At 32.9% G+C, this 17848-nt stretch overlaps 1 protein-coding gene across 1 annotated transcript in view; it reads left to right on the plus strand.

Annotated features, from left to right (window-relative positions):
• Positions 1-17848, plus strand: part of LOC113552848 (homeobox protein caupolican) — a 63407-nt gene that overhangs the window by 29481 nt on the left and 16078 nt on the right. The window contains exon 2 of the mRNA XM_026955829.1: positions 13853-14176. Within this exon, the coding sequence (XP_026811630.1) occupies positions 13853-14176 (324 nt within the window). The remainder of the gene's footprint in view (positions 1-13852; positions 14177-17848) is intronic.

The raw sequence follows: 17848 nt of genomic DNA on the forward strand, positions 1-17848 counted from the left end.
TGTTTATATATACTATATAATAATAATAATAATAACAGTCTTTATTACTGACACAATAACTCCATTTATCTACAAATAGATAACTTTTAATAACTGATGAGGACACTATAGCACATATATGATTTATAAATGTTTATAAGTTGGTTAATTAGTTATAAACACAATATATTAATTTTCATTTTTATATATTGCAGTTATAATAGTTACTATAGTAACCATTAAATATATAATTACGATTCGATTTAGGTACAGCTATTAATTTATAGCTGCTATTATTTACACTTATATTAAACATTGTTTGTCATTTGCTATGCGTATATTAAATAAATATCAATATATATATATATAATCTAACCTGGGCTATAACTAAATGAAATTAACTTAAACAATTTTTTTTTGTCATTAAAATATTAGGAAAAAGAAGTTCGATGTATCGATGTATGAATCTAATTTTAGACGCCCAAATATTCTTAATGGATAGTTAGCCGTGAATTATATTAGATATATCTATAAGTATTTCCTAGCTGTTTATGCAGTTTTAGATTATACTTATATAAATGTACTTATTTATATTCAGATGATGACATTCGATGAGACCACGTATTTTTTCTGGTTAAAGAAGACCATGGTGATATAATTGTACCTATATATAACAGAAAATACTACAGTTATATGATATATCTTACGTTATAGGATTTAACGCTGCACCTATATATATTTAAAAATAGAATTAGTTAAATCGAATATCAATTATATACTATATATTGATCGTTATGTCCTAACTATATTAGGTAAACATACACATATATCTGTATATAATACTTTTTTTTGTTATTTATAATAGATATTTTTTTCGTCTTTGGAAAAGTTTAATTTATGCGCATCATTCGAAGAGTCCGGTTCCAATAACTTATAATGTGTATATGTATATATATATATATATATATATATATATAATTTAATAGGCTGCAATAAAATATTATATAAATATACGTCTATAATACACACACACCTAGATATACGCGCGGGCTATATAATATATAAATAAGACAACAAGGAGACGTCGGCTGCGATAAATACGCGAGTCTGACAATATAATAATTTCCTCTGCAGGTCGTCGTATTCTCCTCCTCACAACCCTTCGCGGACCTTCATCAGTTCACCGCCACCACCCACCCACGGACATGCAGTATATCTACAGTGTTTGCCACATATATTCATATTATATATACATACTTGCACACTGATCAAAGGAATTTCCCGGCCGTTTGCCGGCAGATATATTATGTACCTATATATATATATACAATATTAAATAGTAGTCGTCGTGCAGCTCATTGAGTATATATAAATAAATACAGCGTGCAGGTATAGGAGGCATCTCGCGTACACAATAATATAAATTTCCACCGATCGAATATACCTACTTAAATGTACGTATATATATATGATCCAAGTAGACTGCCCCGCGAGTGGGAGAGATTAATATGTATTGGAAACACTACACAGATAATAATAAATATATACCTACAGCTATAAACATCAAGTCGTTTCTATAAGTATTTATTTATTTATTAAAATATGTATATAGGAGAATTAACGCCATTATATATTTCGTGAAATGTATTAAATTAATATATAGCTAAAATAAAATAAATAAAACATAACATAAAATATAGCTGCGCGCAGACAAATATTTCAGAAAATTGTCTTCGTCGGTGGCGGTTTTTTTTTTTTTTTACTTTACGTATATTTATAAGTATAATGCGTGATATGTATACGAGAAGTATACGTAAATATATATATATGTAATACCTATTTATAAGCGTTTGTCAAATTTATTTATTGGCGATGATCGCCGTCGCCGCCGCTCGGCTTAGACGGCGCGTGCACTCGGCGACGTCCGTCCGTGTTTCAATAAAATAAAATCGGAAAAAAGTATATGAAAAAAAAAAAACACACACACACATAATAATAATAAAACTACACCGCAAACATTGTGGCGTTGGTGATCGCGATCGGGGTAGTGTGGGGGTGCGGGCGGTCGCGGCTCAGCCATTGGCCGACGCGGGCCACGTCCACGCGGGCACCGGTGGGCGGGTCGCAAGAGCGAACGCGGAGTGCGGAGTGGGGATGGCCGAGTGGCGGTCCGTCGCCACCGCCGCCGCAACCGTCGTTCAGTCGCCGTCCAGAGACCGTACCGTGCGCGTCCCATTGAGCGTGCGCCCGCCGTCACACTCACACTCTGTAACGCGTACACGCACACATACATATACACATACACATCATCACCATCAGTGTACCATTATAATATTGTCGCATACAACCCCGCGCGCACCACTCGACCACGCCGGCGAGGGTAGTTGTCGTCGTCGTGACATTGCTTAATTTCGGAATTTTTTTTTTCCACCCTCTCGCCCACGCAATGGAGATCAGATAACGAACCGTGTTTTATTTTTCAAATCCGTTTTCGCACGTCGTTTTTTATTTTGATTTCCTGCAAGTACCATACCATCACTCGGTCCGTCGTAAGTAATATACATCGCTCTCGGTTTAAGTTCGCGTGCGAAAACAGTATAATATAACATTATATACTTATACTTCCGCGATTTGTATACAGAAGTATCTACCTATACGCGTTATTTGCACAAACCGGTACAAATACAACTCAACACAAATGGTTACCATGTCGGCTTATTCTCAGTTCGGTTACGCGTATCCAACCCCCGGACAACAGGTAAGAGATACAAAATATATTATAGTGCGATCGTAATAATATTACTATAGTTTTTCAATATTTGTATTCTTATTATTCTTCATCGTATATATCATAATGTGTTTACAGTCTGCTTACAATTTATGATCATATTTTCTCTACACGTGCACTTAAATTAATCTTTATCACTATAGTACTTTTTAAGATTGAAACCGTCTCATGTGTCCTAGTGAAAAATTTAATATAGATATTAATGTGATACCCGCGTGTAGGTATCTTAACCAAAATATAAAATATATGTTCATTGTATTTATACATTTTTTTGTTTAACTATAATATAATATTATTATATCAATCTTTTATTTTTAATTCACACAATTTTAATTTACCAAGTAAGTTTCTTATACTAAGTTCAAATAGTAAAACATTTAAAATATTTATTTTAGTTGGCATTTATTATGTTAGGATAAATAACATTTAACTATTTTATTCTTTAGTAATTTGTCAATTTAAATTCCTGAATCATTTATGAATACCTATAACAGTTATAGTATAACGATATCGTTTAACTATTCGGCATTTTTTTATTTAATTTTAAAATAAGATGTGTTTTTAGTATGTTATTTACTAAATAATTCTCGAATTATACTTACTACTATTAGGTTATACCTACTTATTTACTATTAAGAAGATTGTACACTATTTACATAAAATATTTATGATTTTTCTATGTTTGATTCTTAATAACTTTGGGTCTAATGTGTTAATTAAATTAGTTTATTTTAAATGTCTCTTATTCTGATCAATGTGATCACTGATCACTGATCACATAAGTACATCTTATTTATACGGCTTCTGCATTGTTTTATCAAAGCTAATAACAAGCTATAATCACGACCGAAAACAAATAATATTAAATAAGCATAATATTTACGGAATGTTGGAATCTATAAAATTATAAAAAAAAGTCCAAAGGTATTTAATATCTCAAATCTTAAATTGATTAATTACTGTATGGTCTATAGACTTAATAATACTGCATACAATGTTAACTACAAGACAACGTGTATAAATAGGACTTGAAAATATAAAAACATATTATAATATAAACATTATACCTGTATATTGAGAATTTGAAACATATAATTGTAAATTAATATTTAATGGACTTGATTAATTAATAATAATAGGTAAACCTATAATTATAAATAAAATAAAATAATAAGTAATGATAATATTATGATTAGTGTGTAGACTAATAAAAATACAAATTTGATCATTAATTTAATAATATGTAATGTTGGTTTTTAATATCAATCACTATATATATTATGTACATAGTAAGGTACCTATTTCTAATTATCGATTATGAATAATTTGCTATTTCTTATTTGATATCGGAAAATGTTATCTCACAAGGTTGCCGTAAGGTGACTCTACATTAAAACTTTGACTAATTACATTATAACACATTGCTTAAACAAAAAAGCTTAATTAATGTTAGGTTTATTGATATGCAGTCTGTTTAATTTTTTTTTAAATATACCTTTACGCGTTTATCATAGACAATCATATTTTTTTTTATTTGAAATTCTTATAATAGAAATAAGTTAATATTTTAACTTTTATAAAATTGAAATCGTTATTATAGTTATTAATTATCAATTAAAACTTAATAATTAATGAAATATTCAGGTACCTACATGATACTTTATAATATAGTATAGTAAATACTTAAAATTTCCGTGTCTTAATTTGAAAATATTCATTAAGATTTTTTAACTTGTTAAATCCATCTAGTTCATCTGCAGCTATTATCATTGATTTATAAACATATTTCCGTATATAATTATATAAATAATATAATGTACATATATCTATTAAGTTACAGAATATTATATATAATATATTAATATATAAATATAATATAATAATGTATAATATTTACTCCTGTATAATAATATAATAAAATGTGTGTCTATAAGGACGCATGTGCATATTGAGGTGTTGTAAAGTTATCAAACGCTATCCTATATGTTAGTGTGTTTCATACACCACGTCGATTTGTTGCGAGAGTGAGCTAAAAAGGCTTATTACATTTTTAATTCAAGGTATAGTTTTGTTTATACACGTATACAGACAGACAGAGAGAGAGAGAGAGAGTTGATTAAATGAAGTCCTGAGCTTTGAGAATAATATATTCGAAGGGCAGGTTTAGAATATACTAATTAAATAAAATAATGATAATTTAAACGATGATTAAAATAGGGATGGTTAAAACGGTAGACCTATTTTTATCGATAAAACTTGTAACAACAATGTTAAAAATTGTATAAATAACTTTCGGGGAGTGCAATGTTTCCTTAACGATCGTCAGAGGTTGAACAAGCGTTATTATAATTACGAACAGTCAACCCACCCTAATCGATTTATTTATTAACTCGATAAATAAACTGCTTGTTATTTACCTACGTCAAAGTGGTTAATCATTATAACAGTGTTTGCAAAAAACTCATTGCACCACTTTTAACATAATATATAATATAGTATATTTACGTACAATAAAATATTGTGATTTCATTAATATATTTATAGGACGTTGATAGATAATCGAAAAATTCAATGATTTAACTTGAATTTTATTACATTATGTTTATATTACATACATATATATATATAATATATTCGTATTAAACTATACCGATAGTGATAAATGCATAATTTACAAGTCTCGGGGATTTTAAAGCAGAAAAATTTAGCTGTAAATATAACTATTGTAGATTTTATATTTTTCAGTATATTTTCAGTTACTGCTATTTATAAGTTAATATGTAGGTTATTGTAAAATAGGTTAGGTTAAATTTTATTATTTTTGAAACATTATTATGTAAATAAGGCAGGTATATAAGATATAATATATAGTTTTAAAATGGTGTCTTAAATGTAAATTTGAGCTTATTCGAAGTTTGTCATTAATAATATTGTACAAATGTATAAATATGATATAGTATATGTTCATGATATTCCTATTATAGATATATTTATAAATATGTCCTATGCATACAGGATCGAGGATTTGGAGTTACTTATTTTTGAGCCAAGTCAGGTTGGGACACTAACGAGATTTAAAATTTGTATTATTGTATGTATGGCGACAGTGTTCTAACCTAACTTAACTTCCACCTCTCTTGGTCCATCAGCTAGCGCGCCAACGATTGAAACAATGCACGCGGACACTGGGACAGATTAGTGCGCGAAAACCCACTGCGGGAGTGTACCTATATCCTCCTTATTTGTGCACGCATATACGTATATAAGATATTTATATATATATATATAATACCGGCATGTATGTATTATTATAATCGACGACAACAATGGGTGCAGCAGCAGATGAAATCGGATATTGTGCGCGCGCGGCGCCACGGTCTTTGTCGTCGTGACGCGTATATAAGGTAGGTTTATAGGTATATATAGGTATATATGATATAAATAGGTAGGTACCTCCTCAGCTCCTGTGCCCCCACCGCTACTGCCGTGTTCTTCGTATATATGTTCATCGTGTAGTTAGAGTCTGTTTCGTCAAAATCCGTATTTTTACCGCCGTCGATGCGCATTATAATAATATAACTGCAGTATACCTATGGGTACGCTGGGCACAACTGTAAGTAGACTGCAGTGGTTGTACTGACGCGGGTTCCATGTGTGGCGCCAACGGCACAGCCACCGTCGCGATAGACAAACGCAGATAACGACGATTGTTAAAAAAAAAAAAACAACTTATTATACCATTATACTAATATCAGCTACCGCATAAAAATGACCTTATTAATTTAAAAAAAATAAAATGTTTGTAAACTCTCCACGAGTGCGCTGCTGCTGTTCGTTTTTATTATTTTATGTTTTATTTTTTTATCAACGTTTTGTAATGCACAAAGGCTGTGCCGTCTAATTAAACTATACCTATTACATACTATAAATATATATATATGAGTGCCAAGTGGCAAGTAGTTAATAATATGTATAATGTATATATACTAACACGGATAGGAATATTTGTTGTTTACCGCAAACGCCGCTGCGCCGTGTTAATAAAACATTGGCCGTTATCGGTTTGGACTATGGTTTTTTAATTGGAATTCATGTTCCCAATTCATTTGTAGTATATATGTATATGTGCGTGCGTGCGCATACAGAGCGTATATAATATTAAAATAAAGTGTGTGATATGCAGGTCTGAAATTCGTTTTTACGACTCTGAACTATATGTTTTACACGACCGTCATTTAAATCGGATGTAATATATTATGACAAGCATGAATAAACCGTCTATACAAGATTCGTGATAATCTACGTTTTATATGTTTATATGAAATATGTACCTCACGAGAAAAACTAAATTACATTTATATATATAATATACTATGGTATAAACATGTATGTACAGTGTATATACAATTATAATACATGCAGGTCGTATTGATAAAACTCTTATTTTAACAAATTACCAATAACGTGAATAATTTTAAATCAATTACCTAATAAAGTGTAAATTAATGATTATACATTTACCTATTATGCCTATTTGAGTGTTGCCGAGGAACCGTTGCTTCTATTCAATTAAAAATAGTGATATTTATAAAAATCATTAATTAACATAATATTTGTTAATATAATTAAGTTTTTAACTAAATACACGAAATTCGTTTAAGAGTCGTAGTCGTAGCTCCCATATGTGTTTTCTCCAATAAATTACCAATTCATAATTATATATTATAGACAATTTCATACGTTGAAGATTTTTTATAAGTGATTTTACTCCATAAATTTATAATGTTCTAGGGTAAAATATCAACCAAAATAAAAATTAATTAAATAATTAAAATAAATTTAATATTATGTATAAATATTTATATTTAATTTATCAAATTTGAAGGAGAGAAATTATCACTGCGAGAACTGAGCTTTTTTCATATTTTAATATTGAAGCAATTTTCAATCTATTTAAAAAGTAGATTCTTGATATTATAAAATATTTCATTAAATTTGTTTAAAACAAAATGTTATTGTTTATTGACATTATTGACACATACGTATAAATCACTTGTATAGAACGTGAATGATATGTGTATAATGTAATATGGTTTTGACAAGAAAAACAGACATCAAGACTGAAATATATTATACATATCTTTTGAACTCATCGTAACGATATGTAACGTTATAAAATCACGCTTCCACTTCCATGAATGTCATAATGTAGAGATGTATACCTACAATGAAATTATACTAATAACTCAACAGCCAATAAGATTTACATGATTCAAAATGGTTTTATACTTTTTACGATAATACAAATGTTTTATTGGATACGTCGATATATTATATAGTATAAACAATAAATACATGTTCAAACATAAAGGATACCTCTGAATTATCCGTCATTCTGAATACAAAAAATTGAATTTATTAATATAAGTGCATAATGCCTATGTACATATTTTGTGTAAAAAATATACAATTAATTATTATATTGTTTTGACAAATATGATTTTCGTATGATTTCCGGTTTTACGCTGGGTTGAAGTTCTAATGGGAAATTGTTGTAAAACAGTTTGTTACGGTTTGTTTTTGGCGTAATATAGATACCTATATATTGTATATAGAAATAAATATATACTGCTACGTATCTTTTTAATTACCGAAAATAACATGCGTTGGCACATATAGGTATATAGTAGGTACATGTATTTACATCACACGCGCGCGCCAGTTACTGACAAGTTATGGGTTTTAATTAAAACATTTTTATTCTTAGCGTGGGAATTACTAATTATCTCAATTTAGAATCGTCGTAGGTTTCTTTTCACTGGAGCAATAACGGCTAAAGATAATTTTTGGATTTTTTTGGCAATTAATAGTATTAAACCCAAAAAAAATTATAGAAACTTCGTTACGGCAAACCGCTCATGTATACGCATTGTATATCATATACAGAGTGATTCACCAAGCATACTCATACTAATTTTTCATTTAATAATGAATTTATTCAAATTCTTGAGTCTGTTTGTAGTAGTACACCATCAAATATCAAGAATTTGAAAATATGATTCTTTGTGTAAATTTTAAAACTCCTAAATTCTGTAAAAAATTGAATAATTGTACATTACTGAAGAATAAAAAGTAGGTGGATCACTTTGTAATAATAAATTACTATATTATAGGAAATACAATATAAAAATATATTTTCACTCGTGGTGGTGGTTATTGTTGTACGTTTTTCCGTTTTCTTCCGTTTCAATAAATATAAAATTATTAGTCTCTTTGTTGTGCAATAAATCATATAGAACAATAAATTATACATTAAACTATTATAAGAATACTTCAACGACATCGTTTAGCCGGCAATATTGAAAGAGTCGTTTTTCTCGAGTCTATTTGATGCGACGAGGTCGCTCGTGACTTGCAATTCGATCTGCTGCAGGCAGTATAATGTATAATAGTTACCTATAACTAATTGCATTCCTACTTTACACACAATGTCTACCGTAAGTTTGCATTGTGCATATATATATACATTATACGTACGCAGTTGCGGTTATATAAAATATAAGTACAAAAATCAACAGCCAAAACTTCACGGTCTACCGATCTGCTACCGACAATTTATTATACATATATTTATAATATAAAGCGAGGTGTATACTATATTTTTTTTTATTTCATTGTTTTCGTAGCAATAGGATATACGACTTTTAATTATTATTGTTTTTTGCGTGCTAATAGAATACAATAAGGGCGACGTGTCACACGTCGTTTTGGTTATATTTTTATTTTATATACCCAACAAATATTCAATTATAATATCAATCTATATTACTATAATATGATGTATAATGTAATGTAAAAATTATATACTTCGAAAACTTTTTATTTCAATATATTTAAACACGATGTTATCTATTATATGCCGCCGTGGTCGAACACAATATTTAGATATAATAGATATATTATAAAATATGTATATATAAATTTAATGTTACCAATTATTTCGGCGCAAATGAATCATTTTGGATGGTAATGGTGACCCGTCGAGAGGGCCATCGGGGCGGTGAGGTAGACGTATGCGTATATTGCAGGAGAGTAGAAAAAAAGTATAATATATTAATATAATAAATAATCTTAAAAAAACGGTCGCAGCGCCGGGTTTATATATATATATATGTATATAATATACGATAATCTTGTCAACGTTTTTTTCTACTTTTTAATATTATTATTTTCCAACAATAAGCTCGTATATTATTTCGTTCATGTCGTGTGGGACGTTAAGTATGTAAACAATGTGTCAACAGCTCTCTCGGAAAAAGACAGAAAAAATACACGGGAGAATATTTTTCTCTTTCTATTTCTTCTTTCTCTTTCCATCTCTATATATAATAACCAACTCAAAATATTTCACGAAAAAAACAATATCATATTATATTATATATACTCTCAAGCTAGGAAATTATGAGGGAGATTGGTGAGGGAGGGCGATGGCTATTCTTGCACGACTAGGTTATGAGTTATGACACATGTTCCTTATACTGTATTCATACATATATATATATATATATATATAGTCAAAAACACGAGTTTTCCCTTACCCACAATGTAGTTGATTGATAACCTGGTGAAATTCGCCTATCGCCCGCGTTGCAATTAAAACGCGTTCCGCATGACAACCTCAACGATGTCGTATTATATTCGTATAAGTGTGTAATACAACTTATAAGTCTCATAAGTACACTTAATTTATTATATATGTGTATATATATATATATATTTCTATGTATAGTTTATATACTATTGAAAATGTTAATTAACAAAAGCGCATTTTAGCACACTTATAATAATATATAGGTACGCATAATAGAGAGCGCAAGCAGCAGTGTAGAGTGCAAAAAAACATATATATATATATATATATTAAAATATACGCGTGTGGGTATTTTATGTTATATGTATATTATGTATGCGTATAATATATATTTATAATATATAACCGTAATAATGGCTGTTATCAGTACGACGATCAAACGCATCGCGTATACACACGGTGGTGGTGTGTTGTATATACGCACATATATAGCCCACGAAAACGGGTTCATAAATATTTATGAATTGTTACTGCGTGTATAAATTATATAGAATTTTATTACGTTACTACACCCCACCATTGACCTCCTACCCGTTTACATACAGTATTATATATAGCGTCCGGGACATAGGCAAGCCTGTCGCCGGGTGTACGTGTGTATATATATATCTATATTATATATATATATATGTGTGTGTGTGTGTGTGTGTGTGTGTGTATTAATATAATATAATATTATATGTGTATTTTAAAAGTTTTGTCCGTTTATAAAAATAATAATAATAATAATAATAATACGATCGGCGAGTTGTTAGTATATCGCTAGAAATAAAAAATAAAACTCGGGCACATGCTCATCGAATCATAGGCCGGTACGCGATATTATTCATTTTGTAATAATTGTATAATATATAATAATTTTAACGGATAAACGGACTGACTCAATCGATTATTGACACGCCAGCGTTAAATGATAATTATTACGCACACGGTGTGCGCGTGTGTACAGACGAAATTTAAATCCCGATTTCCGATAGGTATATGTACAATTAATATGCATATACCTAAACATTATAATAGATATTATGGATACCTATACTAGATGGGTTCTATTATAATGATAATATATTCTTCTATCGGCGTGCGTGTTTGAAGTGCATCGGTAACCGATAATATTTTGCGTGCTATGACAATATTGTTAAATGATAATAGTGAATTATAATATATTAATGCGCGTAAATAATCGTGTAAAGGTTTCGAAAAACACGGGCACCGACACCTGCCGACGGTTACCATCGAACCGACGTGTCGCATCGCATTTGTTCCGCGTCGCAGTAAGCAATAATGTTTATATATATATACTATAATTCAAATTATATAAAAAAAATTATGGCGGCCCGTACAGTAAGGTATCTATGCGTATATATAATATATAGCCAAAGGTGTGCGTATGTTTATTCTCATATTATATACTGCATAATATATATAATAATATATTGTTATATTTTCATTATTGTCTACCGCTGCCGCCCGGTCATTCCGGTCTATTGGTTTTTGCGGTCGAGTTGGTGTCGACGACGACGAGATATAGATAATAATATAATATATTAATATACGTAAGTACGCATATATATATATGTGTATTGTACAACCTTTCTTGAAAACCCGACGAAGCGCTTTCGGGTTCACACCTCACAACCGGTCTACTCGCCACCGTCCTCACACACACACACATACACGCGGACTCGGACTCTGGTATCGAATGGCCAATTAAAATAATTATACGACGACAGACGCCCGCTGCCAGCAGACGGGACTGTCCGCCAGTCGTAATACTATGCGTGCGCACACCTAAACCGAGGTGACGATGGCGTTTAATGTTACGAAACGTAGGTATCAATTTCCTTTGCGCGCGTAGATTTTGCGTAAAAACGACGGGCCGTACTGCATACACACTGCGTCTGTACAGAAATCATATAACGCGCAAATATATATATTATGTGTGTGTGTGTGTGTGCGTATTACGATGGTTTTGTTTGACAGCTTGCTGACAGTGTACCTACCTGCAGCAGTGTATATAGCTGTTATGTGTTTGTATATATACAAACTCGTTTTTGCGACAACAATACGTTACATTATTATTATTATTATTATTATTATGAGTTGCGCTTTTTTTTTCTCTGACGAATTTAAATCGATCGTCACATATAATATAATATATTTTAATAATATGTTTATTATGCCTGCATTCGTTTTTTCCCCCCGCGGTACTTGATTAAAACCTGCAGCTGTCATAACTCATAATCAACTTTTACCTCCCCTCATCAAGTCACGAGTATTTCGTAATTCAGATTACCCATAAGCTATGTCCTATGTATAATACTAAAGCATAAACTGTGTATAGATACTTATCAATATTGTTCTCTCAACGTTTCATTTGTTTACCGTTTTCATTAAATAACCATGATTATCAAATTGTATAGGTAAAATGGGAATTACGTTTAAATGGAAATGTTACAGGTACCTACACAAATCTATACAATAATATCTAAACTGCTTAAGTTGTTAAATGTTTTTCGTTTGGGTCTGCTAGAGTCATTTGCGTATCGCCATAACTCTTTTAAAACTATAGACGCATCGTCTATACATTATGATATTACCACTGCTGCTTTTTCTGTTTCACGTGGTTTATTGATATTTATTTTATATTTATATCTATATCTAAATACGTCTGATAAATTCTATACTTTTTTCAAAATCGATCAGTGTTTCTCTGCGACTCGCCTTCTCTATGATATTACCTTCTTTCATCGAAATATTTCTCTTTTCAGGTATATCTCACACGATATGGGCATATCATAATATAATACCTAATAAATATAAAGTGGTACTGTAATTTGCAATACATCATTATACTACGTTTCAACTAGGCAAATTTTATAAATTTCCAAAAATTATTAACATGCCTTTTGTTATATTCAATTAAATTACTTTACGTAACGCTCCAAAATGATGACTCAATATTTTTAAGTTGTTTTAGCTTGTATAGCATCATTTATGCAGCCTTTTCATATTATTTTGTTTCGTAATATTATTCATTGTTTTTATTTCAGTTTTCAATTTTATTCTTATATTTATTTGCGTATAATCTGTTCATAAATATCGAAAAATAAGAGAGTTTGATTATTTAAAGTGCAAAGAAAAAAGACACGATTCACAGAATGAATAAACCTCTCAGTAGAGGAACTTCGGTTTATACATTAATACGAGTAGTTTTATTATAAGTTTCTTTTGTAATTAAATTACATATGATAGATATACCTGTTTATTTTTTAAATCGATAATAATATTGTAACAGGTACAAGTAACCAAACCTCCGGTGGGCATATTATGTATTAGGTATAATTTATAATATCACGCGTATTACGATTTTTATTTTTTTTTATACGTAATAACTCTAATAGTATAATATCTTTGTGTTTTTGTTTTCGCAGAGCGCGATGACGGCAGAGTCGGTATCACCGCCGTTGGCCGCCGGTGGCGGGGGCGGCGGCTTATCGCCCGATGTTATGGGCGCTGCCGGGTGCGGCACGTGCTGTACCGCCGGCACCATCGGCGGCGGGACGGGCGACCGCACCGCGGGTTCCGAGTCCGCCGTGGCCGTGTGTTCGTGCCACCTGGCCGCGGCCGCGTCATTGCCACCGCATTACGCCAGCCACCGCAGCACGCCGGCCACAACGGCTGTGTACGCTCCGTACCCGTCCACCGACCAGAACCCGTATCCGAGCATCGACACGTCATCGTTTTACCCGCACTTGGTGAGTTTTACGACTATAATATTATGACGTGTACGCAACGTCAATAAGGAAGCGAATTTATTAAACATATAATATATTATATTAGGTACAGATATTATTATTATGCAGGTAATATAATGATATAGATATTACAATATGTATTATTATGATAATAATATGTCGGTTTGTATTGTTTGTTCCGCAAAAACGTTGATCGTTGTAAAAGGCAATAGATATGATCGTCGTCAAGGACTGCAGTGATAAACAGTATCGTGAGAACTGTACCGAAAAGAAACCGATCACTTGACATCCTTCTAAACTTATTTTCAGGAAAGTGTATAATGAATGAGAATTTAATTTCATCCGTTTGTTTTGTATATATTATGATGTGAACTCCGTCACAGTCAATGGCAGTAGCGCAAATTCGATGTTCACAGAGAGGTTTATTTACGAAAATTATAATTTTCCCGGAATGCAATACTCGCGAAGAGACACGTATTTTGTAAGAATAGGTACAGGTTAGGTTGAGTTAGGAAGGAAAATATTTGGGGGACGCGTTGTTGCCCTTTATTTCCGCTATCCACTTTGTATCTGCCACTAAGCAACGCATAGAGTCGCAGAAATTGTACAGCATCGTCCGTTTTAAAGATTATAATTTGGACGAGCAGATGTAGGTGTTTTTAAATAAATTTTTTAAAAAGAAAATACGTTTTTGCGCCTATTTCAATAGTCGAATATTATCGTTATATTATCCAGCAATCTTTTACGTATACATACAACGTCGTTGTTAAGTCAATATAAATTAGGTTTCACGTATTTTGAATTTGTCATAGTTATGTTCGGCGTCGCACAGAGACACGTCATTGTTCGGTGATTTCATGCAATGGATCTCAGTTTTTTCTGCAGTATCTTTTTTTTCTTTAATGGCCCTTTTAACGCGAGCCCATAAGTCAAGTCGCCCATATAATCCAGTATCAATTATATTCGATTATTTGGGGTGCGCTCAGAAATAAAAAGCCTTTACACGCGCAAAGGTCTATTGCTACTATATTATATATATATGATTGGGTCGCGTGTATATATAAACTCCAACGGCTGCGGCGGCGAGAGAAGAAGCTTTGGCGCGCGCGAAGTGCAACGTTCATAAATCAATCCGCTACCGCCACAGCCTCCGGTTAACCGTAGAGAGGGATGACGCCCATCTACCGCCGTCTCCGGTGCTACAGGGGGTAGAAATCGGCGTGGGACGTGATTTATCGACGGGCGGAGGAGAGTGCGGTGGCGGTGATTTCGCGAACTGTTGTGCTGTGCGCCTCTCTCTTTGTATACGCGCAGTATGTATATGTATACACCACTTCTACGATAGTACCCTATATATACACACCCTACTCGTTCGCGCACACAAATGTGCGTGTGTGTGCGCACGAGAGAACCGCAACTGCCTGGGCGGAGGCTTCATTAACGAGCGGAAAATTGACGGCGGCAGCACCGAGAGAGCCTTTTTGGGGGAGCGAAAAAATAAATAAAGAGAGAAGCTTATGACTTTATATATATACGCGATCGAGTATAAAGAGGGTAGTAAACGCCGCCGCCGCCGCGTGAAAAATAACCGTATATATACGAGGGGTGGATTGATGAATATAAACACGAGCATCTTTTATATCAATGAGTTTATACACACACACGCGCCGTGTGAGGGAATGGGTGGGAGAGTGAGCGAGAGAGCGTGAGTGAGACGGTAATGGGTGTGTATATAACGTGCGCTCGTATGCAGTTGATTGATACGTTATCCCACTGACACGTATTATTATTGTATGCGCTACCGTGTCTATACGCGTGCGATGACGTCGAAAATAATAATACACTTAACCGTTGTGTGCGCGATGACGCGACGGATATTTTGTGTAACTTACACGCCGAGCCCTAATTATCTATGCAAGGTAGGAAATTGTTATTGAATGTTTTTTATTCGTATCAGAGTGTGTAGGAATTATTTATTATTACGCGTTTTAGTAAAATATTATACGGAATTAAATTAAGTTACTGCAACTTAAGGACTAATTTTTTTTTTTTTTTTTTTGAAGGACAAAACTCCAATAATTGCGGTACTATTGCCTCCTGTGGGGTATACATAATTTTTTGTTCGATATTTATATCTAAATATAGAACAGGCAATAATTATAACGAATTAAATAAAAAGTACAAATTGATTTTTACTATCGTAAAATATTAATCGCCGATTGTTATAAAACATCAGGTTGACATAATAGCTTTTAATTGAAAACGTTTTGCGTCTCTCAAAATACTAAATTAGGTATTTATAAATCTATTATTGCATTTGCGGTCTGGTATTCAATACGCCACGTCGGTCAGCAATAATAACACAATTATATAATATATAAAGATATAGCGAGCACTTAAACTATACGCTTGCAGTATAACTATGTATTGAGTATAATAATATGTACAGCGCGTATTTTGCACCCTCGCATTATATACGACTGGCATATAGGACCGTGTCCGCGAAAAACGTCTATAAATTATATGATGAGGGGGAAAAATGGAATTGACCTTTCGAGTTGACCGGCCGCAGAGCTTTTGAGTGTAGTAGGTGAGTCTTCCGGAAATATGCGGTATACATATTATGCGATATACACGGCCGCAGCGCTCGCGCACACACATACGCATACATACACGATCTCACGCCCTTCGTCACGATTTCCAGTCACGTACACGGCAACGGATTTACACTCGGCCGTAGAAGGGATTTATATTTTTATACACCCCGCGCCGCTCTGCACTGTACGCACTGACCGGCCGAGCACGATCCTGAAGGAATAAAAGGTATTACTCGCGCGCGCTGACGGCGCGGAGAGAGAATTTGAAAGCGGGAAAAATACATTTATACGCACGCACACGCGCACGCATAGTGTAACATTGTTCAGACTAAGTTTGGCGCCACAATATAATATATATAAATGTATTACTATCTTCTTCTTCTTCTTCTTCTTCTTCTTCTTCTTCTTCTCGTTTCCTCTAACGCACGGGACAATCGTGTACGCACGCACACACATAACAAGCCGTAATACAAGTTCCCACAACGTATTGACCTGTTGTCGACTTTGATGGTGTGCCCCTCCCCCCCACGTAATCCTGACACACCCTCACCAAACAGCCCCCCCTCCCGTTCAAACTCTTCGTTTCTACTTACTTACACCACCATCATAACTCATGCGCGGCGGCGGCGGCGACGACGTCGACCATTGTAGCGGCCGTGTTTTACATAATAATATAATAATATCGTGTATTAAATGTCGGTATATTATATTATTTCTTGTTTTACAACTGACGCTAATTGTAGACGAGTGCAAAAATAATGATAACAACACAATAACAGTAATGAAAAAGCGGTAGGAAAACAGTGAGAGAGAAAGAGAGAGAGAGAGAACAAACAATAGACGCAACGACGGATGACTATATCTTATGTCTGCGGAGCGAGCGGTGATTACTCGCGGAAAGTTTCTTCGCCATTCTCCGCGCGGCCTGCAATGGCTACGATGAGTAATACTGCCGCTGTTTAATAGACATACTCGTATATATGTACTAGAGATAATATAGTTGTCTGGAAAGAATTTTTTTTTTTTTTGCTCTAAACAGTCAAAACACGTCGCGCAAAACGAATTTCCATTTACG

This window comes from Rhopalosiphum maidis, chromosome 2, assembly GCF_003676215.2.
Source record: "Rhopalosiphum maidis isolate BTI-1 chromosome 2, ASM367621v3, whole genome shotgun sequence".
Taxonomy (NCBI): domain Eukaryota; kingdom Metazoa; phylum Arthropoda; class Insecta; order Hemiptera; family Aphididae; genus Rhopalosiphum; species Rhopalosiphum maidis.